The sequence below is a fragment of the Mytilus galloprovincialis genome, chromosome 14, assembly GCF_965363235.1.
Source record: "Mytilus galloprovincialis chromosome 14, xbMytGall1.hap1.1, whole genome shotgun sequence".
NCBI lineage: Eukaryota > Metazoa > Mollusca > Bivalvia > Mytilida > Mytilidae > Mytilus > Mytilus galloprovincialis.
The window spans coordinates 32921880-32948301 of NC_134851.1; the positions used below are offsets into that span (position 1 = coordinate 32921880).

The following is a 26422-nucleotide window of genomic DNA, read 5'->3' on the forward strand; positions in this document are numbered from 1 at the left end:
CAAAAATGTAAGCTGTTAAGGATGTACTTAGGTGAGGTTTTGGAATTTGTGTCAAATGTTCGGACTCCTTGGTGTTTTTCCATACAATACAATGTAAAATATTTTGCCCCATAACACCCATTTATTTTTTCATATAAGACTTAATAGCTCATGAAAGGTCATTTACCAAAATTTTAGAAGATTCTTGAGTTTCTTTTGTTTTTAGACCCAAATGATACCAATGTAAATATAAGGTAAAAGTCTTTGAGGGGTCTGTAGGAGGCCTGTTGCAATCCATTGTTTTCCCCCCAAGCCTTTTTTCTATAGGGGCAGTCAAAATCTAACATAACGGTCATTTTTTTTTTAAACTAGTACATATTGTATAATATTAGTGTGTTTATATATTTTGCATTGGATGTTAGGCAAACAAAAATTAGTTAATGCTACATACACATCTTTATATAATATACAGACATTTAGCAATATTTAAAAAAACATTACATTATGTGTATAACTATATTATCAAATCATAATGAAAACAAAGAAAATTAGTATCCAACGTATATTAATGAATCCACAGTCCCTGTCGCTTGCTCTTTTTTTTGGAGATAATGAGAGCTGATTCCTAATTTACATTCAGTTTCTGCACAATATGTGAGTTTTATATATCCAAAAGATTCTCAAGATTGATTATAATAGTTAACACAATACTGATAAATATAAGCAATTAAGATCAGAGTCATACATCTTGAAGTTTATCTGAAGATTCCTCGTGTGTTATTTCGTCTAGTGTATCTAAAAATGGAGCTGATTTTGATCTCAGTGATCGTTTTGGAGCAACAATGTGTTGTTGACTAAAACGTCGAAGGTCTATTCGACTTCGTGATTTTTTAAACGGGTGTATAAAGAAGGACCAGTCTTTTTTCGCCAACTGTGATGGTCCCCAAGTATTTCGTGGTCTGCAGCCCTGTAAATAATCAAAACGAGTGTATCGAGAATGACCAACAAGACTATTAATATTTTTAACTAAAAAGCAATAAAACTACTTGAAAGTAAAATGCCTTGGCTTACAAAAACAACACAATAAACAACGATCCTATTGTATATGTCACTGTAAACTTCCATGAGGGTCTGGAAGGGGGCCCTTTATTTCTATATATTTTTCTATGTTGAAGGCTATTATGAATTTTTCATTATTTATAATTTTTATAACTACATTTACAATTTAATAAGTATTCTCGTAGAAAAAATATAGTCTGAAATAAAAGATACGCTATGGTTTTGTTCCAAACAAAATGTTATCTTATGCAATACGAGATATAAGTGTCTTTATCTTTGCCATACAAGTAAAAGGTTTAGCTAGCTATAAAACCAGGTTCAACCAACCATTTTCTATATATTAAGAAAATGCCTGTGCCAAGTCCGGAATATGACAGTTGTTATTCGTTTGATGAGTTTGAGCTTTTGATTTTGTCATTTTTTTGGGGGACTTTTCTTTTTGAATTTAGCTCCGAGTTCAGCACTTTTGTGATTTTTTTGGATACATATTTAGTACATGAAGTTCTGTACCTACCCGTGAAATGTCCTTCGTTATAAAATAATACATCCACCAACCGGGAATGAAGAACACAGAAAACAGAACAGTCAACCAACCTAAAGCATTGGCCCAGTAAGGATAAACATAGGATCCTAACATTATTGGCTCATACTGTAGTGCTTTAAGTATCACGACAAGCTGAAATAGAGGAAGAGAATCACTTTGTTAGCAGATGCAGACATTCTTTGTCGTCTGTTTGATTGATAACAACAGACATCATAAACAATGGAAATTGAGTCAATAATGCTTTAACCAACAGTCCTTTAAATTTTGAAATGCCGAATTCATTTCTGTCCGTGATCACTACCGCACAAAATATGTATATCAAAGAACAGTAAATTGTTAGTATTTATCTATATATAGCCAGCTACATAAGACAAATAAACAGACATTTTTCTTCTGGTCAAAGGACGACAATTCGCAGTCTCTTACTACTACAAATTCATTATTTGTAGGGTAATGTTGCGTTTCTGGCTCAGAATTAAATATTCAGTTTTTTTTAAACTTTTCGATTTCTGCTAAATTCAACGACATGCAGTAGAATTTATTTGAAAAATTTACAAATGTCACTGTCTCGAATTAAAAGATCTTGTAACTTTTAAATTGTGTTGTATCCATGGTCAATTTCGACTGATTGCTTGATTGTTGGTTTTTAACACCATTTTCAGCAAGCGTGGTTATATTATGTACTAGATATTAAATTACCAAAATACCTATTGATTCTCAAACGGTCAACTGATACTTATATATCGTACTGCCATTGTCGTATTTGCATTGTCTAACGTATGAATTATTCGAAATACTAAGGATTTTCTTTTCGCAGGCAAAAATAACCTTAGCTGTATTCGGCACAACTTTGTGGAATTTTAGGTCCTCAATGTTCTTCAACTTTGCACTTGTTTAGCTTTCTAACATTTTTATCGGAGTCATATGTAAACGAAACGCGCGTCTGTCGTATCAACATTATAAGCCTAGTACCTTTTGGTAATTTATCTTGTTATGATACGAAAACCTACCAATAAAATGATAGGTGCTACAACACACCACATGACTCCGAAGAAATAAAACGTCACAGTAGTAAATATGGTCCTACCAAGCATCATCTCTATGTCAATCTTGAAGTGAAGAAAACCTGTAATACAGGACAACGATAAAGCAAACAGTGCATCGTATAGATAATGGCGGATTCAGCAGGCAAATGGAGGGCCCCTCTTTTGATTGGAAAATTCTAATTATTTTTAGCATAAGGTTGTATATATAAAAAAAATCTATTTTCTTGATGTAAGCCCTTTTCAAAGTAGGCCGTAAACTGTAAAACAGTTCACTTTGAATTTATACTTTTTGAAAAACATTGTGCCGTTCTAAGAATCTTGAGGTGAATCGTTCTGAGTGCCGTCTCGACAGTTACATGTACTCCATGCTTTTTGAACAGAAAATCATAATAAGACTCAGTGCAATGTAGTTCCATAATACCATCTACATGTTATGTAGAATTAAGCTAGTAAACAAAGACTATCAATATACTTTGCTGACATTTTTATCCCCACAGAAGCTACTTCATGTCAAATAGTGCGCATCTTTTAAATTCTAGCCATGACGAATCTTAAAAGAAAGACTAACTGTAACTTCAACGGATAAAACATCATACATGTCGTTTGAATTAAGGAAAATAAAGTTTTAAAAAAACATAATACCTTACCTCTAAATAAGCGCCTAGGATATTTTTCTGTGTCAGGGTTTGAAAAACTAAAACCATACACATATATTACGACTATAAGTTCTATTACTCCAACAATTAGCAATGGGAAGCCTCCTACATAAGTATCCAAAAGATTAAGCATATACAGTCCACCCTGTAAATTAAATAAAGTTGAATTTTCATGTATTGGTAAAACGCATCATTATTAAAAGCTTTATTAAACATGTCTTGAAAAGTAAGAAAAAAAACCTAATTGTAGCCATCTAAAAGTATTCGATTGTCAATTTGAAATTCATCTAATTCATACAAAATTTACAACAAGCTTAAGATTAAACATAATTACAATGTATGTTGTTTTCTTTCTCGATAACAGCTTCGTTTTAAATCCACAAAAATGCGGTATCAGATTTGAATTTGCCAGCTTTGTCTATCATTTTTATAGGTTAAACGGAAGACTTTATTTTTAATTCGATAAATAAAACTAAACGGCCTTTGGCACCAGATAATTTATCAATGAACACTAAGGCATCTTTCTATCGTTTATAACGTATACTCAAGGCATTATAGTAAACAATATAACATGCATGCGTACATGTATTCAAGATGATAACACAGCTTAAATGTCACGGAGTACCGGAGCAACACGCATTGTAAAAGACCACTTAGAAGCTAACCTACTTAGTATATGTTATCCAACGAAAAAAAACATTACCTTGGTAACCATAGGGAGTCCAAGTACAAAGAAGAAGAAACAAACAAATAGACGGAAGAAATATAATCGCCTTTTATCTTTCTTCATGAAGTCTTCAAACTGATCGTATATCCCTGTAATTACTGTTTCTGTCATGGAAAACTGAAAATACAAAATAATATGAGCAAAGATCATCATAAAATAGGCTACGGCAAGTATTGATTTTTAAATTCCTGGTCGATATTAGCAACATTATAAAACTATCATTAAGAAAATTTATGTAAAAACACTCGACAGGCACAAAATTTTGTCAACACTTATCAATACAATTTGTAGTACATTCAAATATTTGACAAAATACTCTATGTAGAAACCTGAAAGTTTGACAAAAAAAATGAAAAATGTAAATTTTTACAATCAAATATCATTATACGTACAATTGAACTGAATCCCAGAATCATCATCATTAGGAAGAAGAGAACAGCCCAAACAGGGGACACAGGCATCTGTGCTAATGCCTCAGGATACACTATGAAAGCAAGTCCTGGACCTGATAGAAAAACTTTATTTCTAAATAGGATGATACAAATGTAATGGAATGCAATGGTTTGTAATGTAAATATAGTATGTAAGAATATGAAACAAACGTACAAACGATACTGTATATCCAAATAGTGATCAATTTCCAAATATCATGCAATGTAAAGATTTCGGCTAGTAATGCATTGTTAAGCAACATTACTAAACTATTACTGTGGATTCATTATTATTCGTTGGATACCAATTTTCGTGGATTTCGTGGGAACAGATGAACCACGAAATTAAATGTTCAACGGAAACCAAATTTTCTATAGGCTTGTATGCAGATTTCTCCAAAACCACGAAATTAAATATCGACGAACATATAAGTTTTCCTCAATCCACGAAAATTTGTATCCACGAAAATAAATGAATCCACAGTATATTATCAAATCGTATATTTTAACTAATTTGATTCGTTCAGGGATAGTCACATGTTAAACTATATTTTCGAAGGTAGAGAGAAAACGGCGGATAGCAAAAAGCATATTGCACAGCAAAACGCATATTGCACGGTTATTTTTAGAATATCTAAAAAAATATCTACGATTTATTTTGTGACGTCATGTAATGAATATCACGATATTGTTAAACGACGTTTTGAAACAAATGATATCTGTGATCGATTATTTGACGAAAAAAATCTTCAAATACATAAGATGACAAAAAAAAAAAAAAAAAAGCAATTGAAATAACAACTAATATTTTGTTATTGTCAAGGATACAATATGATATATATACAATTCCAACAAAATCAGATGACGATTTTGATACAGATATGGTCGAAAATTAATAATATAACAAATTAAGCCTTTGTATGAGGTCAATATAGGATATATCGACCCAAAGACGTATATCGACCTCGGACTTTGTCCTCAGTCAATATACTTCTTCCAGGTCAATATATTCTTGTATCGACCTCATACAAAGGCTATATTTGTATTATGATATTCATTGATATACACAATGTAATGTAATATTACATGTCAATTGATGTAATGTAATGTAATGTAATGTAATGTTATGTTATTTAATGTAAAGTCAAGTTATGTTATGTTATGTATAATGTAAAGTAATGTAATGTAATGTAAATGTAATGAATGTAATGTAATGTAATGTGATGTAATGTAATGTAATGTTATGTTATTTAATGTAAAGTCAAGTTATGTAATGTAATGTAATGTAATGTAATGTAATGTAATGTAATGTAAAGTAATGTAATGTAAATGTAATGTTATGTTATGTAATTTAATGCAATGTTGTAATAATTTATATATATATGAAGTATTTAAAGATAACAATACCTCCAGCAGCTACTTTGTCCACAGTAGTGTTTTTCTTATGCGCCATAAATCCGAGTATAGAAAATGTGACAAATCCGGCATAAAAACTGGTCAGGCAATTAATAAGAGGAATCATTAACGCATCCCTTAAATAAAGAAAATAAAAAATAATCAAACAATGTGATCTTCTCTTAGTGCCGCACCTTAAATGTGATTATTAAATGTCTTTGTGTTGGTTTTTTTCTACATTGTTTTACAAGTATTTTGTTGACTTGTTCGTGTTTCGTCGCTATTGTTTTTATCATTGTTTTGTAATTTTTTAATGTCAATTTGGTATCTTCCAACTAATGTTAAGATATGCACATTTATATTAAAACGTAATATTAAGGCTTTAAAGGGCAGGAAACACTACAACATGTACTCCCTTTTAGAGAACATGTAAGGGTTAATAGTAAAACAGAAACTACTCCACATATATTTAAATAATTGAAACAATATACTATAACGTTGCATCTATAGCATGAGGCTTGATTTCTTTACACTTACACATACAGTTTATACACATTGTAAATAGAAATCATGATTCACCGACATCGTGGAACACATAATTATGGTTAAGTAACATGGTGAAATATAAATGGCTTACCAACAGGGTGGAACACATATGGCTGACAAACATCAGAAAAATATGACTCACCAATATCATGAAACATGCAGTTTACCAACTTACTGGAACACATTTGGTTTACCAACATATTTGAACACATAGGGTTTACTTATAACTTTTAAGGGGAATACATATGGTTTACCAACATAAGGGAAAACAATGGCATATGGCATACCAACATCGGGGAACACATATGGGTTTCCAACATAGGCACATAGCGTACAAACATTCATGTGGAACACAAATTGATTACCATTATAATAGTGAAACACATAATGTATACTTGCCTCAGGCAATTATTCTTAAATTCGTTGTAACTAGACATGGCTATCAGACCCCCAACACAAGTACCAAGTGAGTAAAATATTTGTACTGCTGCATCACTCCAAACCTTCAATGAGAATGGTTTAAATAAAAACGTATTATAGAGTTGCTGCTTAATGTTGTTGTCCAACATTAACATGCAGTTGTTGTACAAGACCATGACATATCAAGGACTAGTATTGTTGATCTAATTAAAGATGTCGGTAATAGTTGGGATTTTCGAATCTCTTTTGGAAAGAGTACAATAGATGGGGGATCATAACACACATTCGGCAACATAGTTTGTTGAAAGATGAACTAGCTTAGTTAAAACTAACTACGTAAACAACTCGCTTAAACTAACAAAATTATCATTATATGTAAAATGCTCACTCTATATTCTTACATGGTTGACTCGTATAAAATAAAAATCTAACCTTAAATGCAAAGAAATACAAATGGACATGTAAATGCTGCTTTTTCAAGGAACAAATTTTGAGATTGTCAACAAGGTACTGACCTCAGCCTTTTTTAGTTTCTCAAAATCTGGAGTGAGATAAAACTTGATCCCTTCCATATGTCCCTCCAATGTACAGCCACGGATAAGGAGGGCTGTCAGAAGGAAGTAAGGGAAAATGGCGGTAAAGTACACAACCTGGAAAATAATGATGTTTGATATCTTTAAGCTATAAAACATGAAATTATGCTGGTGAGCAACAGAAACGAATCTTAGGTTTGAAATCAAATTTATTATAAAATATGATAAAATATTATAGGTGAAAACTGAAAATTGGTCTAATGCAAAACAATAAATTGTTTGCGAAAAGATTTCACTCAATTCAGAAAATCTGACCGAGTAGGAATATGAAAAAATAAAGTGTTTTTTATCGAAGTGGTCAATTTTACTGGATATTTTTTACCCCTTCGTTCAACACCAAAAGTCTCCAATCTTTGAAAAGAAGAAATGAATATTCAAATATCTAAGAATGAATTTAAATTTGAATATGAGACCAAGTTGTTTTTCAAGTTTTAAGTGCAGAATCAGATTTTAACATTACGGGAGAAAACGATTTTTGCGTTTGTTTGCCTGAAGTCACTTCTTTTTTTAAGAGAAAAACAACACTCTGTAAATACAAGACCAACAACAAGCAGGGATAATAAATATTATAAAGTAATAATATGCGGGTCATCATAAAATTCTTTTATTTTGTCAAAAATTGACTTTTCTGGTTCTATCGTAAATTTCGATAGTCGTTTTCCTGTCCATTCTAAATTTGATCGAATGTTCCATACCTTGCCTAGAGACTTGATCCCTTTAGATAAAACTAAGAATGTCAGAAGCCAGACGAACAGGTTACACAAAGAAAGATCCCATTTAGGATTCTGCATATCTTCTATACCACTTGTAAGTTGTAAAACTTTATTACTGGAAAACAAAATACACACTCAAGTCTGAAACCGAATCGAGAGGTTTAGTCATATCTTAATGTTTTATGGTCTTTAAATTTTTATAATTTGATGTTGTTTAAAATTTGTTCATACATGATGTATTACATTTTATTGTCATCTTTTTTACATTCGGATCATTGAAGACTTTAAAATGTTTGTGTCGTTATGTTGTTGTCTCATCGATGATTTAAATAAATTTTTAGATAAAACGCTTCGCTGAGCGCAGCCTTATACGACCGCAGAGATCTAAGTAAACATTGAACAATTTTGGTAAATTTGGACACCATATTTAGAGATGATCAAAATTTTGACATAATATAGGTTTCTGACACAAATTAAATGTGGTCAAATATCTTAAAAATCTATTGAGCAATACTGTGCATTTAAAGATTTCATCTTGAAACCTTACAAAAAATTTGAAATTTGAAAAATTTTGAAAAAACAAAATATGTCTGATAATGAACCCCTTTAAAAAAAAAGGAAAATAAATCCCCAAAATCAATCCCAGCCTTCCATTTGTAGCATGGAACATTGTAGTATAAATTTAGAGAGGTCAATACACTTGAACACAAGTTATTGTCTGGCTACTAGAAAAATGCTTGTTTTTTGCCCTTTTTTGTCCCTGATTCCTTCAATTTTGGGCAAGTACCCCTAAACTCAATAACAGCCTCCCCGTTGTGATATAGAACACTGTGGTACAAAGTCAGAGAGATCCATACACTTACACACAAGTTATTGTCCAGAAACTATAAAAATGCTTGTTTTGGCCCCTAATTCCTAAACTGCTGGTACCATAACCCCAAAATCAATGATCCGAACCTTCCTTTTCTGGTATTGAACCTTCTTATAAAATTTCATTGAGATCCATTTACTTAAACTAAAGTTAGTGTCCGGAAATCAAATCTGTCTTCGGACAACGACGACGACATCATAGCTTTATACGACCCCCCCCCCCCCCCCCCCCCCCCCAAAAAAAAGTGTTTGCGGTCGTATAATTATCCACACAAAACAGTTGCTTAATATGTAATAATTATTAATCAATCTTACCTGAAATACTCGTCACTTGCTGCCACTGTTGCATTTTGCTCATATGTAAAATTTACTACAATAAAACAATTAAGAAGCTAATATTTAAAGAAAGAAAATGATACAAAATGAATACATTAAACAGAGAATGTGTCTCTTGTTACATTTGTTAAATGTTCAATGATACGGAGAGGGCCTAAGAGAACGAGTGACATATGTGTCTCATATACAATGATCACTTGCTTGTAAACACAGATATACAATGATATAAAACCTTTATTAAAAAGTACATTTGATATGATTAAAGGTTATACTGTTAGTAAATCAACGTTTTTTTTTTTTTATTAGTATCGAATTCATAACAGTGTGGCTATGGACATTGATTGGCGCACTTTAATATCCCATTGACTGGGACAGATTAGGTGAACGTTCGTCTAAAACGCCTATTGCTCACGACGTCCTTAATATAAACATTTAAACCGTGGGGTCACCAAAGGTTCTCAACGCCTATATAAAATAATTCGAAATACTAATCAGGAATTTGTGTTTTGATTTATATTGATTAATTAAACGTCCTTTACTTGTGTTTTTGTTATGTTTCGACAATCAATTTTCATAATAAGATATCGCAAAGCCATGTTCTTTCAGAAAAAAGAATGACTTACTGAATGCATGTATTGATTGATTATCTTTTTCGGATTTAACAATTGCGATTGTCGAGTTATGTAATCTTTTAACTTTTATCTGGTCTAATTTTATTTTAGAACGAATGCATAATCCACTTTCAAAAGTTGTGCAAATACGAAACATAAAGACAAAATATACTTCTGCCCTGTCTTTTTCGTACTTGAAAGTTATTGGATAGTAAGAAAGCTATTTGGATTAAACCTTGTGAAATTTGCATGCATTTACGTTATTGTATATGCAAAATGTATCATTTGGTGTATATAGGAAACTTAAACCGTTCTGCTTTACTGCTACTATACTTGTGAAAAACACTTGGCAACAGAAACGCATTCATCTTATCTATATAAAAAAATCGACCCAATTTACATAGAAATGGACGTCTTCGTGCATTTGTGATCGCAAATAAAATATGTTCCGGACCTTATGAGTATTTGGACCATACGTGTATGGTTGGACCATATTAGTATACCCTTATGGTCATGATATATATGCGTATGGTCCAAATACTCATATGGTCCGGAACACATACATGATATTCTGTGCGTTGTCGGTCGTCTATTAATTTTTTTCTTTTGTTGATGGATTTGACGTCTTTCTGTGAGTGATTATTTGTTCATGACTTAAAACTTACTTGCAAATAATTTAAAAACAAGACTTGATTTATAAAAATGTCCAAACAAACCATGATTTTTTTTTAAACATACATCACATCCATTGCAAAAGGCTAAAATTCGCCAGGTCTTTAATTTCAACTAAGTGAGTTGACTAAATTAATGTTGCGGACCATTTTCCAATTTCCATGCGGTATCCCTATTTTTTTCTCGCTCATCTTTTATGTTTGTTTTTTTCCTCCCAAGACCTCTTGGAGCTTTCATTCTATAAAGTGTGTATTTTGCTAATGGTCGAAGGCCATACGGGGACCTATAGCTTGATAACGCCTGTTGGTCCCTGTAAAGAATGTGTCTGATTGTCTTTCACACTTCATATTCTTATTTTAACATGCAGTTATATCTATGATAAGAATGAAAATTGAATTGTCATTGAGACAAAAACCCAACCAAAGAGCAAAAAAAAAAAAAAAAAAAGAAAAAAAAAGCCCAAGGCAACATGTAGATCTTTCGTATCAAGGGAATTACTATAAATATATTTATTTCAGGTTAATAGTATTAGGCCATACTCAAGTTATAAAATATATCTTGTCGTCAACTTTTGCAACCAGCTTCTATGTTTCTATAATGCACTGTTCATCTTTTTGGGCTTCGACTTTTCCATTGGACAGACAATTTTGTTTTCGACTGTTTTAAAAAGATGCATTTTTTTTTTACAAAATCATACAAGTAAGTAGTCTCTGGCCTTTGGTAGTGTTGTATGTTAATTAATGTTTGTTTATTTATTTGTTTAGGAAATAAGTATGACGTACATTTTCACTGAACTAGGACACTTTTTATAATTTTTTTTCGATATCGCTCGGGCAAAAATAAATCACGAATATAATGCCTACCCATGTTAAAACTACAATAAAGTATAGTTTGCATCAATTATTTCTTGAACCTACCATTTTTTTTTTGTCTGTGTTGGATTTGTGTGGCATTGAAAAAACGGGTATAAACTACACAGTGCAGCTTCCAACAAGAATACAATATTTATTGATTTTCAAAATGCGACCAAAATTAAAAATTTGCTCGCAGCGGAAAAAATTCAACAGTTTGATTTTCATTGAAATAAAATAATTGTTATGATTTACACACCGTTACTTTTTCCAATATAAATATTCGAACTACTTTGTTTGTTGTTTCCTTTATAAATTTACATCATTTTTAAAAAGACCACGCGTCTTCGATATTTAGAAGACTATAAAAGCGATGTTCATTATCTTTCTTCTGCTGTAAGTTTAATTTAGTTATTTTGTGTCATAATTGCCATCTCGTATGTTTTAAATTTGAATAAAGAAGATTCAGGTTGTCTTATACGTCAATGATACACAAAAAAAAAAAAAAAAAAAACGATAACAAATAAAATAAGGTGCAACATTCATTCTCCATGAAAATAATACATCACATGGATGTAACTTTTGTAAGAAAAATACCAATTTCGTGAGAAGTTGTGTGTTGGACTTGAAGAGCCAAGGCAAACTGACAAATATCTGAATGAACGAATCGATTTATGGTATATAAAAAAAAGCAAAGCCCACATGGTTAGCATTGAATAAATAGAAGGCCACTCTTAAATGATCACAACGTAGAAGTTTTTGTTCTCTTAATCAATAAGATATTTTCTGAAATAACGCGGGTCCCTATTAACTTAAAAGTTTTTTTGGTTTTTTTTACCATGAATAAACTTTTTTTTTATTATTATTATTTATTGATATCAGCTCTGGACATTAATATTCTTAAAAGTGAAACTGTTGTAAGTGATGGTATAACAATTATTTAAAATAAATTCCTTAAATGATTTGTGAAAAGAAAGTTTCATTTTATGTATCAAAATTTGTAACAAATGATTATTTAAATCCCCACTTGAAGGCCTCCGATAGACTGAGTGAGCATAAAATCATCGCCCACGACAAACAAGTTAAAGGTAAACTTTTCAGTACAATTACGTATTAGATAAAATACAAAGGTAACAAAGAAACAGGCCGGTAACAACCGTTGCCGGATAGTTTTTCTGCACGAGTAGTCAGGTCAAGGTCCGAGGCGAAAGCCGAGGACCTTGACCTGACTACAAGTGCAGAAAAACTATTCGGCTGGTTGTTACCGGTCTGTTTCTTTTGTTACTTTTGTTTTTTATCTGACTTGTACGACGTTTCAAGAAAGTAATAATACATTTTGCAAGACTAAACATTTGAGAAACTTAGATAGCCATAAAGCAGTAAGGCAGCAACCATTTGATTTTCTGGGGGGGGGGGGGGCTATGGTTTTTTTTTCTGGACAATTTTTTTACATATAGTGACAGCTGAGGGTGAAACAAACAATTTTTTTTTCTCAGAATCAAAAACAAATTATTTTTTTCTCCAAAAACTGGAAACAAACTTTTTTTTCCAAAAAAAACCATAGCCCCCCCAGAAAATCAAATGGTTGCTGCCTAAATGTAAGTTATATTATAAACACATTTTTTTTTTTCATTTCCCTTCAACCGAGATTTTTTTTTCAAGAAAAAAATCAGGAATCTAATGAATCGATAAAAAAAAAGAACCATTTCAAGTAAAAGATGAATGATGTACACATTTAAGACTTTTTAGAATGCAACTTCGTTAAAAGTAATATAGTAAAGAAATATTTTAGTGGTAAGTAGGATAACGTTTGATTTTTATGGATGAAACGGAAAGCGGGGGGAAGGGGGGGGGGGCTAATTCATTTTAAAATAAACAGGTTGTGATCTTTATTTTTGATGAAAAAATGCAGGATGTGCCATTCCATCCCGCCCACCCCCATCCCCCCTTAAAAAAATCGTAAAAATCGCGCGTTTGTTGCCAAATACACGAATGTAATATTCAGTGGGGGGGGGGGGGGGGGGGCGGAGGTTGGAACAACCCTTTTTTTTATGATCAATGCATTTAAATGGGGACATAAAGTTAGACCCCCCCCCCCCCCCCCCCTGTTTTGTCCTGGATTTGGACCTGGATCCGCCACTGATATAAATTCGATAACAATATAAATGTATCAAAAACATGGATTTCCTACTTCATTAGTGAATGAAATGTTTATGGAAAAATGGATTTTGTCTTAATATTTTATAAATTCAGGCATATACTTTAATTTTTTTTTTTAATTCATGCTCGTCTCTAGATCTGCAAGTGTTGATCGGGATTAAACACGTGTTACATTATGATCCAATCGCAACTTACCGCCCAAAATTGATGATAAGTTGAATGATTTTCTTCCAGATTTGCTGCTTATTTGGACGTGTATTACATGAACACTTTTTGTTTATAGGGTCAATCGTGCATTGGTGAGTTGATAGGGATTTTATCTTTTGATAAGATTTGATTTTTATTTACTTATTTCCTGTCTTATTTTTATTGAAATATACACGTCAGTATCATCATTTCTTTACTTTCAGCATTGTCCAAAATACTATTCATGTCCCGATATATTGAAGAAAACATTTATTGACCGAATATTTTGCTTCATAAAGGGGGCGGTATGTTCTTTTTTTGAATATATTAACTATTTACTTTTCAACGCCATCACCCAAATGTTTTTGTTTAAATTAGCACTATTTAAGGTATTCGGAAAATCAGGAATCATGCAAAACATTAATTTGTCATCTGCTTGACCATAATAATTTTTTTTCATAAAATTTTTGATCAAAATATCTTTTTTAGGAGAAAACCATACCCCCCTTTTGAAGTTAAATGTCTAATCCCTTAGCGTACTGATATGAATAGTATTTTACTGGAAATGTTTGAAAAAAAGATATTGATGCTAACGTAAATATTTCGTTCAATAAAAAGACAGGAAATAAGTCGATGAACCAAAAAGTTCAAATCTAATTGAAAGTTAAAGTGCCCATGAACTCACTGATCATGCACGAGTGATTCTATTCATAAAAAGTGTCCGTGTAACAACTAAAAAGAGTCCGTGTATCATCTAAAAACAGTCCGTGTAACACCCGTTAATGTACTGTTTTTCTATAGCTCTGCGGGGGGCAAAGTCGTACAATAATAAACGTTTTACTGTCGACCACACTGTTACGAATTTCGTTCTAATTATTTATTGTATAACAGAGGTTTTGCGGAAAAAAACAAATGTTCAAGTTTTAATCCTGCGATAATGAAGTTTTGTGTGTGAGCCGTAAAGCTAGGTTCACACTGCCGATCAGATCAACTCGATCAAGCCCGATCAAGACAAATTGCGTGATCGGGAGACTGGTCTGACTCAATCGACAAGGGTGTTCGGGATAGTCTACCCTACTAGTCATCGATCTGACTATCTACCCGAGAGTTTTTGACATGTAAAAAACAATCGAGTAAGGACCGAGAAGCAAGTCACTCGAGAAGAGATCGAGAATTCGTCGAGTAGCGGTCGAATTGATCGGGAAAGGATCGTGTAGAGATCGAGTTAGGTCGGAATACAACAAAATTTCCGATCAGTACTCGATCATTTCGACCTTTGCTCGACTAATGTCCGATCATTTCCAGATTAACTCGACCAATGTCCGATCGCTTCCAGATCACTGCGACTTCTATATTTATTTTACCCCAGACCAACTCGACCAAAACCCGATCCCTTCGCGACAACATTCGACCACTCTTCGGTCTCTACTCGCCCATACACGAGAACGCATGACTGTTACACGATTCTCTAAACGTTTGTGAAGATCTGATTAACTCTCATAACTCTGTCTCCGCAAAAATATATTGGCAACATCATATTTAACTGTACAAAAATTCCTCTATGTACTGTACGTGTCTTTACTTTTGCAAGGAGAGGTAACATTTTAAAAGAGAGGCAAAAGACACCAAAGGAACAATCAAACTCAAAGGTCGAAAGCAAAGTGACACAGTCATAGCAAAAAACGAAAACCGACGAGAAGACAAACAGTAGTTCACATAACATAGAAAACTAAAACATTAGCAACACATAACCCAACAAAAACCTGGGATGAACTCAGGTGTTCCGGAAAGAAAGAATATCCTGCAATGTTGGCACAGGCTGATTTTTCAAACATGAAAGTAATTGTGCAATAATATTCATTATTAGACTGCTGACGACTAAGTTATCTTTCGAAGTTGGTTTATAAGAACATCGATCAAGATTATATTTACCTGTCTTATGGGCTATTTTCTGTTTTGTCTGTCCATATTTTTCAATTGTCCAGGAATGTTTGTACTAGTATAAACAAAGAAGATGTAGTACAATTGCCAACGAGACAGCTCTTCACAGAACACCAAATGACATAGAAATGATTAGTAACAACTATAGGTCAAATTACTGTCAAAGGAGTAGGTCCGGTAAGCGCCGATATTGGCCTCGAATTTCAGGTTCATCTTACGAAAGTTTTTGGACACTTTTTAAAAACTTAATTGCTATTTCAATTGATTCGATTAGTTTATGTGAAAGATTTTAACTGAATTAGTCATTAAAAACGCCCTGTATCGAGCTTAAATATGAAAAATCTATCAAATATGCCAAAAAACGTCACTTTTCAGATGGTTTTTGTCAAAAATGAAAGTGGCCGCATCCGTGTTCATCCTCAACCTTTATATATGTTTTATATTATCATCAAATACAACTTACATTTCAATATAATGAATGAACACGGATGCGGCCACTTTCGTTTTAGACGGAAACCGTCTAAAACTTAACCAAAATGCTAAAATTTTGTAGATTTCAGTAATTTAGCATGACTTAATGATGCTAGTTTGCGATATTTGTGCATTGTATTGTCAAAAACAGCCCATATTTAAGTAGCAGAAGCATTTTACTTTCCAAAAAATATCTTAAAGATTACATTTTCACAATTTTGTAAAACTGCTATATTTTTGGGCCAAAAAGAGGTCTTACTGAACCTACTCCTTTGCTTCTCATTCGAACCTTTTTTACGTAATTTCACACAAAAAGGAGACAAATATTTTTTTATTTGGAGCAACTTTCGTTCTTACACTAACGATACAAACAGATCAGCGTGCACACGTTTTGATCATTTGTTTCTAAGTTACATACTTTTGCAAAGTTTGCATAAACTTTGACAAACTATACACTCGCTGCTAATGCGTCTTCTGTTTGTCGTTTGTCGTTTTGTTAGTTAAACGATGCATTTCTTTCTAACTTTAACATTAAATCAATTATCTAAACGTGTTCTTGCTTGTCATAACTCAAAATATTGTCTAAAATTACTCAAAAAAGACCAACACAACTACCATTACATATCAGTGTCCACTATGAGGAAGTTTTTGTAAGCATTGGGTTCCTCTTTGTTAAGTTATTGCAAGTCTCTCATACTGCCCACATGTGGTCGGCGTGTCAGCCACTGCCTCACTTAGATTTCTCGGAGCCCGTTGCTGTCTACACCTGCTTGTTCGTCTTCTTTTCACTCTCCAAGCTCCGTTACAGCTATTTACCTGTCTCTCTGAGCTCTTACCATCTTGCCCACAAATCCAATTGCTTTATTTCTATAGATATTTTAAATGTATGATTTTATTCAGACCTGCTACTGAATATAACCAAATATACGGAAAATGTGTCCATCGGACACTGATAATACCCCAGCTAGCATATATAACATTATAAAGGTTCATTACCCAGGAACGGACACCCACATTTGCATTTGAACTGTGTTTTATGGAAATAAGCATTGTGTATACGGCGTTTCATAAAATTTGGTTGAGGCAAAATAAAATTAGAGAACGGAAACTAATATTGTTGGGACGTACGCACATATACGTACGGACGGACAAGGGTAACACGTAATGCCCACTCCGAGGCGGCGGGGAATAAAAGTTTCGGACGTTTTTATACTATAATTGTGCATACTCGACCAATTCACTATTATCCCTACGACCCATATACGATCAGGTCGATCTGGTCTGGTCGAGATCAGACTGAGATCGTGAAAAAAATGATTTGGTCTAGCTAGTCGAGTAAAGATCGTGTAAAGATCGTGAATTGATCGGAATTATCGAATAAGTATTCATTTTGTTGTCGGGATGGAGTCCTGGTGGGGTCGTGAATTGGCGAGTTAAGGTCGTGTACTGTCGGATGACGGTCGGGTAGAAGTCGTAAACAGGCCCGATCAAGAATTTGGTTGAGCTTGGTCATGGAAATTTGGACAATCGGGTTCATCGAGTTGATCTGATCGGCAGTGTGAACCTAGCTTTACAACGTTTCTTGATCTTCTTTTAAACCCCGTTTATACTGGCAACGAAATTGAATCGATCTTTATTTGAATCGATCTTAAACAAACCAGTTCGCGTTTACATTGAGATCGATCTTATTTAATCCAGTGCGTTTACACTGCAACATAAAAAGAACCGGTCTGACCTTTACTTTCATATGAAAATATATATAACATTCACCTGAAAAAAGATCGATCGCGATCGATCAAAGCGTTTACACCAAAAAAAAAAAGATCGATTCAAATAAGATCGATCTTTTTAAAACCACCTCTAGAGGTAGACTTTTAAAGTCCGAATGAAGATCGATCTTTCCCGTTTACCCTGACCAAAGATCGATCTTAGTAAAGATCGATCTTTTTTGTCAGTGTAAACGGGGTCTTAGTGTACCTTTTAGCACGGCTGTTAATTTTGAAAAAAAAAACATTTGTTTTAACTGTAAATTTGATGTTCTTTTAAGTTAATTGTATCCTTTATTTGATATGATTCATGTATCGTGTTTGTGCTCGTTTTTATAATCTGCTGAACCAATACTATTCACAAATACTATAAATTTTACTACTTACAACATTCCAATCTTGTGCTGTTCCAAGGATCTTGAAGTGAATCATTCTGAGTGCCGTCTCGGCAATTACATGTACTCCATGCTTCATCGCAATACTTCCATGGAACTTCCGGTTGCATCGACGCAAAGAAGAAATAAGTGCAGTATGCAATGATAACAGCGTAGTATATGGACACAAGGCTGGAGATTGCCAACATAGTAACGCCAAGACCTGAAGTAGAAATGTGTGGCAATGATATCGTACGAATATATACTGAGTTTCTCCTATTTCTGTAGACTGATTAATTGATTTTGGTTGCTTCATGCATGTTCATGACCAGCTCTATTGACTGAGAAACTTATATTTTAGAATCAATCAATGAATATATAGCTCTAGAAACTATTAAATAAGAAAAAAATGCGATATAAAGTTTAGATTCTTTAAATTAATCCTCCAAATGAAGAAAACAAAAATAAAAAATTATGCAAAAAGAGTGGAAACCAGTCAAAACCAGATTAAAGGCAAATCATGTCGTGAGAACAACAGAGCTTGATAACAGATATGATCATAGTACTTCGTCATAGGTGTTTGCTTTTTGATATAGTATACATTTGCTTACCCTGTGGATCTTACCGGCTACCGTAAAAAATAAACTTGAAAAGAAAACAATTAAAATCATCCATCATATATAATATAGTCATCTTTAATGTATATAAGAGTAGAAACATCAACCATACTGCCTTAACCATTTACTGACATTTACGAAAAATGATGCAGTAAATAAAATGCAATTCATAAACACATTATCTAAAACATTTAACTTTACCTTTGAACCATGGGTTTATCCGCCATACTTTGATAGGTCCAAGACTACAGAATTGTCCCAAGCACAACTCCAGGTAAAACAAAGGTATACCAATTATAACTAGGCAAATGAAATATGGAATTAGGAAAGCTCCTGAAATAAAAGACAAGAAAAGATTGCAGAATGTTGAGCCATAGATTTTAATGGAACTTATATATATGATGTTTATCTTTTGATCGTTTTATTTTTTATTTTTGCCATGGCATTGTCAGTTCGTTTTCGACTTAAGCGTTTGCTCACCTCTTTTTGTATCTTTCGCCTCTCTTTTAATGTGTCAGATTCACATTTATTCATTTTTGTTTGTCTACTTAGGCATGACTCACAGTTAAATGTAGTGGTATCTGAATATAGCGGATACCGTTTTCCTGCAAAACCAAGAATACAACTCATAACTATAAGTTAGATTTTACTGCTGTTTCGTAAACAGATTCAAGTCCTTACCGGTCGTAGTATGACCACAAAGACATTTTGTTACAATAATAAAAGAAAAGAATCAGAATTCTCTTGAAAAAGGCAAATCTGAATCTTTTTGTCAACTGATTTGTTTATAAATGAAACTGTTTTACGTTGCACACTTTACCTCCTCCATTTTTAAAGCAGAGATATGGAAATCTCCATACATTGCCGAGACCGACAGCAAACCCGACACAGGTCAATATGAATTCTAACTGACTTCCCCAGTTCGCTCTCTTGTCGGTATCGTCTGCTTCATCCACCAGGTTTTCTTTTTCTTTTAGTTCTCCATTTTCGTTTTCGACTGAACGTGTCACCTATAAACGAATACAGTTATTTATACATATACACGCATACAAAAGATTGGAAGAAGATACCAAGGTATTAACAAATGGTGATTATATTAAATCGATACTATTGAAACATTTAAGTAATTTTTAGGTAGCGTAATCCTCATTTAAAAAATTTATCGTGCGGCGTCACACGGCGCTCGCTCCCCTTTGATACTAGTACAGAAAAAAATGATTTTAGCTTTCGCTCTTATTAAGGTAAAATTACGTCGTTTGTTTATCAAAAAATGGTCCTCTAACTTGTAGTTCTCAGTAGCAGCCCTCGAACATCATACCCTTTATTCGTACCGAAATCTGTTCATACTTACCATTTATACCTTAACCTACCATACTCTAAACTAATCGGACATTTTTATCATAGTACTCTTATCCCTAACTTTTACATAAGTTATATTTTAATGAAGTACCGGTCTGGGTACTATATTTGCAATGATCAACAGAATCTATTTTGTGTTAGAGTTATCCATGATAGCTGAGTTATATAACATTTGTTTGGTAAATAGAAAACAATAAAAAAGTAAGAACTCTGTGCCATCACCAATTACCCATGCGTAGTACACACGGTGGGCAAGGTTGTCCTGAGAGAGAACGTTCTGTGCTGGTGATTCGGTCCTGACGGGTGCTAGTGGGATTGCATCAGAACGGCAACAAAACAACCGCGTTTTGTTGCTTAGTTTTTCTCTGATATGTCATAAGTACCATGCAAAGCATATTACAACAATACTTTATTGCAAAAGTCGTGCAAGTTCGCTAAACGAAATTGTCCTGACGCTGTACTGGTGATTAAAAAAACGGTCCTGGTTCTGTGCTTTTTTATTTTAGTCAAAAGTGGCAAATATTCAAGATCATTGGTGCTAAATTGTAATTGAATAACTAGCTGTTATCTGTTTTCTTAAAATTGACATTATTGTGAAACTGTTTACTATTATTATGAAAAAAATAACCCATAATTGTTTTAATTTACTGTTTTCTGTTTTATCATTTAAAATGATTTAAATTATCAATATTTTAAAGAACTAAAATTTAAAAAAAAAATCAAAATATACAAGACTTACAAAGAGTCTCCTGACTTGGGCCGGGCGCTAAAATGCTTAGGGATTTAACATGCTTTGTAAGAATCAAAGTTTATAAAGGCAAACAATCAATCAGATTCAGGCGAGCCTGAACACTTCTTAGATGAGTTTAGATAATAAATTAAGTGTAATCCTAAGAATCCTGAATATTGTTTCTCTGACAAATTTGTATGATACTGTAGATACTTTTCTTTGTATTCAACCAAATGAAACTCAGCCTTCTTCTGCGCGCAAGAATCATGTGTCTTCAGCAGCTAAGATCAGATGTTTTGTAAACAATTTAGTGCTGACTAAAAGGATAACTATAGTATTGCGTTTTCGCGTTGTTGGTGGGGTTTTTTTTTTTTGGGGGGGGGGGGGAGGGGCTAAGAAGAGGGAGATCACAGGGCCAAAGTGAAATTTTTAAGCTTGGAGTAGTTTTGAAATTCCAAAATTGATGATAAAAATCTTGCAGATGTTCAAGAACGATTTTATTACTGCAGATGATAATTTTACCTAAAAAAAAAAAACCCCGATTTTCCAAGCGAGGAAGGAAGTGTCCCGTAAGATTTAAAAGTTGAACTTTAAAAGAAAAAATGTATCGAATAGCTATTAAGCATCACTTGCTGTATATTTAAGATTTTTTCAACATAAAAGTTTTGTTTAAACAGATGTCAGTTATTTTCGAAAGTTCGATAGAACACTTAAATTTTTTCACTATTCTATGGAATGCCAGGCTAGAATTTGTCAGAGAATAAAGACGAGATAACTTAGATAACACTAACAGAAATAAGAATTTTAAAGTTTTGCATTTTATAATTCCAAAAGAAAGTCTGTTGTCAAAGATTTTTGATAAATAATTAAGGGGGAGTGAATGATGTGTCCTACTTTTCTGTAATTAGATATATTTCATGAATAGAAATAAAAATATGCCTTAATTTCAATTAAAAATGAGTGAACGGAAAAAAATACCAGACTAAGAAATATACTTTTATTTAAATATTGGTAATATCACGAGGCTTTTAAGTTGTGTGTGCCAAACACACCTTCTCGGCAGTAATGGGTCGTAACTGAAGTATTTCTCTTCACGCATTTATTTCATTTTTTTTTATACTATGAATGTTTAGTATTATAACATTAACATGTAGTCTTTTATATATATATATATTTAAAAAAAAATCGAATCTAAAGCCAGATATCAAACATATTTTTTTCCCGTTTATGTGTTTTCAGGACAAAACAATCAACTTGAAAGTAAAATGCGATAAAATGATTGCCCATTTTAGACCCCCCCCCCCCCTCCCCTCAAAAAAACTGTTGTCGGATTGGGAGGCGGAAGGTTCAGATATGCAAATTAAAATCAATATTTTATCTTTTCGTGTACATTTTTTTTCCAGTTGAATCTCTATTTGCACCTACAGAAATCGGTTTAGTTAAATGCGCTTTTACTTTCAAGAATTAAAATATCTCGTAGCTTCATACTTCAAATTGAGTATTATTATACAAGTATATAAGGTGCAAAAAAAACCACCTAAGTTATACACCTTCATTTAACTTTTAAAAGCCATATCAATTTAAAATCAAAGTACTGATGTACTGAACATCGGATGACCGCATGTTCTTGTGGATGGTCCGACAACCACTTGTCTCATACAAAAAATCACATCTCTATGCCTGAAAGTGAGTATTGTTAACATATATATATTTCTTTTTTCTGGGACAAGCTCGTGCGTGGATGATAAATTAATGACATGGAATTCAACCTCACCGTAATGCCTATATCATATTGTAGTGATACAGCTCAGTATGCTCTGGTTTATTGTTATCTATTATATCAATACTTGTATCTTACAGTTACATAGATATAGGAAGATGTGGTATGAGTGCCAATGAGACAACTCTCCATCCAAATAACAATTTATAAAAGTAAATCATTATAGGTCAAGGTACGGCCTTATATAATATTCATGCATTGGTATATCATTCTTTTCTACTATATAAATAATAGTGCAGTTCAAGTGCATATTGGACACTCTACTGAAATAATTCGATTTTTCGAATAGAACGGATTTGATTAGGCATTTGTTTTTTTTCCCGCAAAAAAATGTTTAATCATCATTATCGCACCGCGGGTAAAATATCACGTTGTGATTGGTTTAACGCCGTCACGTGGTGACCCCCAATGAGACCATATGGGGTTAGTAGATTTCATAAGGGGTTCATGACGCGTTAATGGTGACGTCATCTATTGATGTTGTGTTTCATTGTTCATTTTTCAACATAACGCAGCAGAAATAGTCCAGCGTGCGATAAATTCGTTATACGGTTAACTACTGACCCCCTACGGACCATAGAGGGTGAATAAAATCCATAGGGGATTCGGCCTCCGGCCTCACCCCTATGCATTTTACTAAACCTCTATGGATCCGTAGGGGGTCAGTAGTTAACCGTAGCGAACCATATAACTTATAATACTGAGTTATCGTTCCTTAAGATTGCACACGGTAGAGATATATTCTTCCACATGCGTGAGCTTAACATATTATACATATAACAAAACATTTTAATATTATTAATATTTATCTTCTTTAAAAAGTATTCGATTAGTATTTATTAGAAAAATGGATTTATAACAAGCGATAAGGAATGTTGATGATAGAATGAAATTCAAAACAGTGTAGCTGTGGCCATTGATTGACACATTAAATTCATCCATTGACTGGGACAATTTACGTGAACGTTTGTCTGTAACGACCACTGTTCACAACTTACCTACGATAGACATTTGAACTGTGAGGTCACCAAAGGTTTCATAACGCCTTTAATTATAAAATAATTCGAAAAATCAATCAGGAATAACCTTTATGTTTTGATTTATATAATTGATATAAATCAAAACTGTGTTTTTTCTGATCAATTTTTTGAGTTACTTTATTTAGGTGTTGAGAACCTTTGGTGACCCCATAGTTTAAGTGTCTTTAAAAAGTACATAATAAGCAGTGGTCGTTACATACAAACGTTCACCTAAATTGTCCCAGTCAATGGATAAATTTAATGTTGCAATCATGTTTATAGATCGGTTAACCGTTAAACGCCCAAAACAAAACTTACGTAATGGAAATCTAGGCGATAGCAATACACCGGAATACCCTCACTGTCATCCGCTGTAACAATACAAATCTACACACTTTTCAATACTGGTAAAAATAGGAGTCACAGATCCGATTGAATACAATTATCAGCCAAATTTTATTGATTTTGTAACATTTGTTTCAAATATGACAAACTTTTTATCCAAAATCACCAGCACCGTATCAGGACCCACCAGCACAATGACAGGACCCACCAGCACAGTATAAGGACATGAATAAACTGAGAAAATGCAAAATTTTATTAAATTGCACTGGATTTTCATTAAAGAAATTTGTGGTTGATTTTTGCCCTAATCTTATATTTTTGTACCCTATTGTTGTTCTCTAGAATTTTTGTTTCACCTAAATTTTCTATTCGATCTGAAATCTCCCCTGAAGACACTCGCATAGGCCAATGGCTTAATTCACTTCACATCCTGACCGAAAAACAGAGTTTACGTATAACCAAGTACAACCAAACTTATATTAGCACAACAGTGATCAATGTAATTACTGTCTATCTTAAGACATACCTGAACGAAGATGAAACAAATAATACTATGTAACTGAAGCATGATAGATAATCTATGAACAATTGTCGTACAAAATGGAAAGTCACAAAGCATGCATGAAATGATGAATACCAAGTTGAACGTTATTTACACATACATGTATCATAAACAATTAAAATAGAGGCTGGCCTGTGTCGCTCACCTGCATCTTCAACACTGGGCAATTTGTGATAAAAAGCGCCTTTGTGAGTCAAAAGGCAATAAATGACAAAAAGATTTCAAAATAATAGACAAAAATTTAAAAAAAACCACAACAGGTAAACTGTATATATATATATATATATATATATATATATATATATATATATATATATATATATATATATATATATATATGGCATTTAAGGGCAAAAACTCCGACATGTATGAAATATCTTCTAACAATTTTGACGTCAATGGTCCGCAGGTAGATTCTGAATATTTATAACTTTGTTAGATTTTTTTTTCACATTTTTCAAACTAGATACCCGAATAACAAATTATGGTCAAGTTTGGTTTAATTTGGCCGAGTAGTTTCAGGGAAAAGATTTTTGTAAAACGTATCGATTACAGACGACGACGGTCCAGATGATGGACACTAAATGATGAAAAAAGTTTTACCCTGTAGGCCAGATGAGCTAAAAAGGGAAATTTCATGACAAACGTTTTCATTTTAAGAACCTTTTATATTTTGATTTAAAAAAAGAGTTGTTTTTTTCTTAACTTATCAAAATTTTGTTTCATATATATCTAGATAAATTCGATGCCGTCATGAGTTGATGGCAGCTCATCAATTATTGACAAAACACTTTGTCATGTAGTACTACTTTACCTTCAACGCATGCAGAACCGTAGCTCTTATGTCCTTATGATATTTCTTTACTATATGCGGACAGTATATACTTTATAAGATATCTAATAAACTTTATGATACATGTATATCTTATTATCTTTATAAGATAGCACTGTATAAGATATCGTAATATATCTATAAGTTTCTTTTAAACTAAATTAAATAAAAATGTTGTTTAAAAGATATCTTAAATCAACATAATAATAATATATGATTCAATGACATATTCACCGTCTTATGGTAGATTGAAAATTTCATACTCTTAATTGTTATATTTCCTATTTTGCAAATTGAAATTTCCAATTTGCAAAATAGAAAATATAACATTTTTAAAAAAATCTCTTCATTAAAATAGTTTGAATTCATTTATTTTTGTTAGTACCAGAATTCATGCTTTTTCAAACTGTTAATCTTGACCGGAAATCAGTATTCTACGAAAATCATTGAAAAAACAATATATTAATCCGCAAAATTTCAAATTTTCAAAGCATTTTGTACAGTTATATGAAAGATGAAACCTATTTAGATTTGTATTCTCAACAAATCCTCCTCCAAGAGCAATTGAGCATAATCATGTTCCATGTGGATTTAAGCAAGACAGGATAAAAACAAACTTATACGGACATTTGAAATTTTTAAGGTTATTTTTTTTTTTAAAAGTAGTATACATGCAACTGACCAGTTCATGCTCAATAAGGTGATGATGCATTTAAACGCATTAAAGATCCTTACCCTCTTCTCTGACTTTTCCGCCATCTAATATCAGAACTATTGATTATATAGCCTACTCTCCAAAAATGAAACACACCCGTAGAAACTAAAACTTAG

General features: G+C 32.8%; 1 protein-coding gene across 1 annotated transcript; it reads right to left on the reverse strand.

Annotated features, from left to right (window-relative positions):
- Positions 1 to 422: 422 nt before the first annotated feature.
- LOC143058349 (sodium- and chloride-dependent glycine transporter 1-like) lies at positions 423 to 26422 on the reverse strand. The gene is made up of 15 exons (XM_076231825.1): positions 26327 to 26422; positions 19785 to 19974; positions 19166 to 19297; positions 18361 to 18570; positions 9295 to 9349; positions 8092 to 8224; positions 7319 to 7453; positions 6783 to 6886; positions 5850 to 5974; positions 4404 to 4516; positions 3988 to 4128; positions 3276 to 3429; positions 2593 to 2708; positions 1553 to 1714; positions 423 to 946 (listed from the first exon to the last, which is right to left on the reverse strand). Exons 1-15 carry the CDS (start codon positions 26348 to 26350, stop codon positions 719 to 721), a joined length of 2022 nt encoding a protein of 673 aa, XP_076087940.1. The 5' UTR covers positions 26351 to 26422; the 3' UTR covers positions 423 to 718.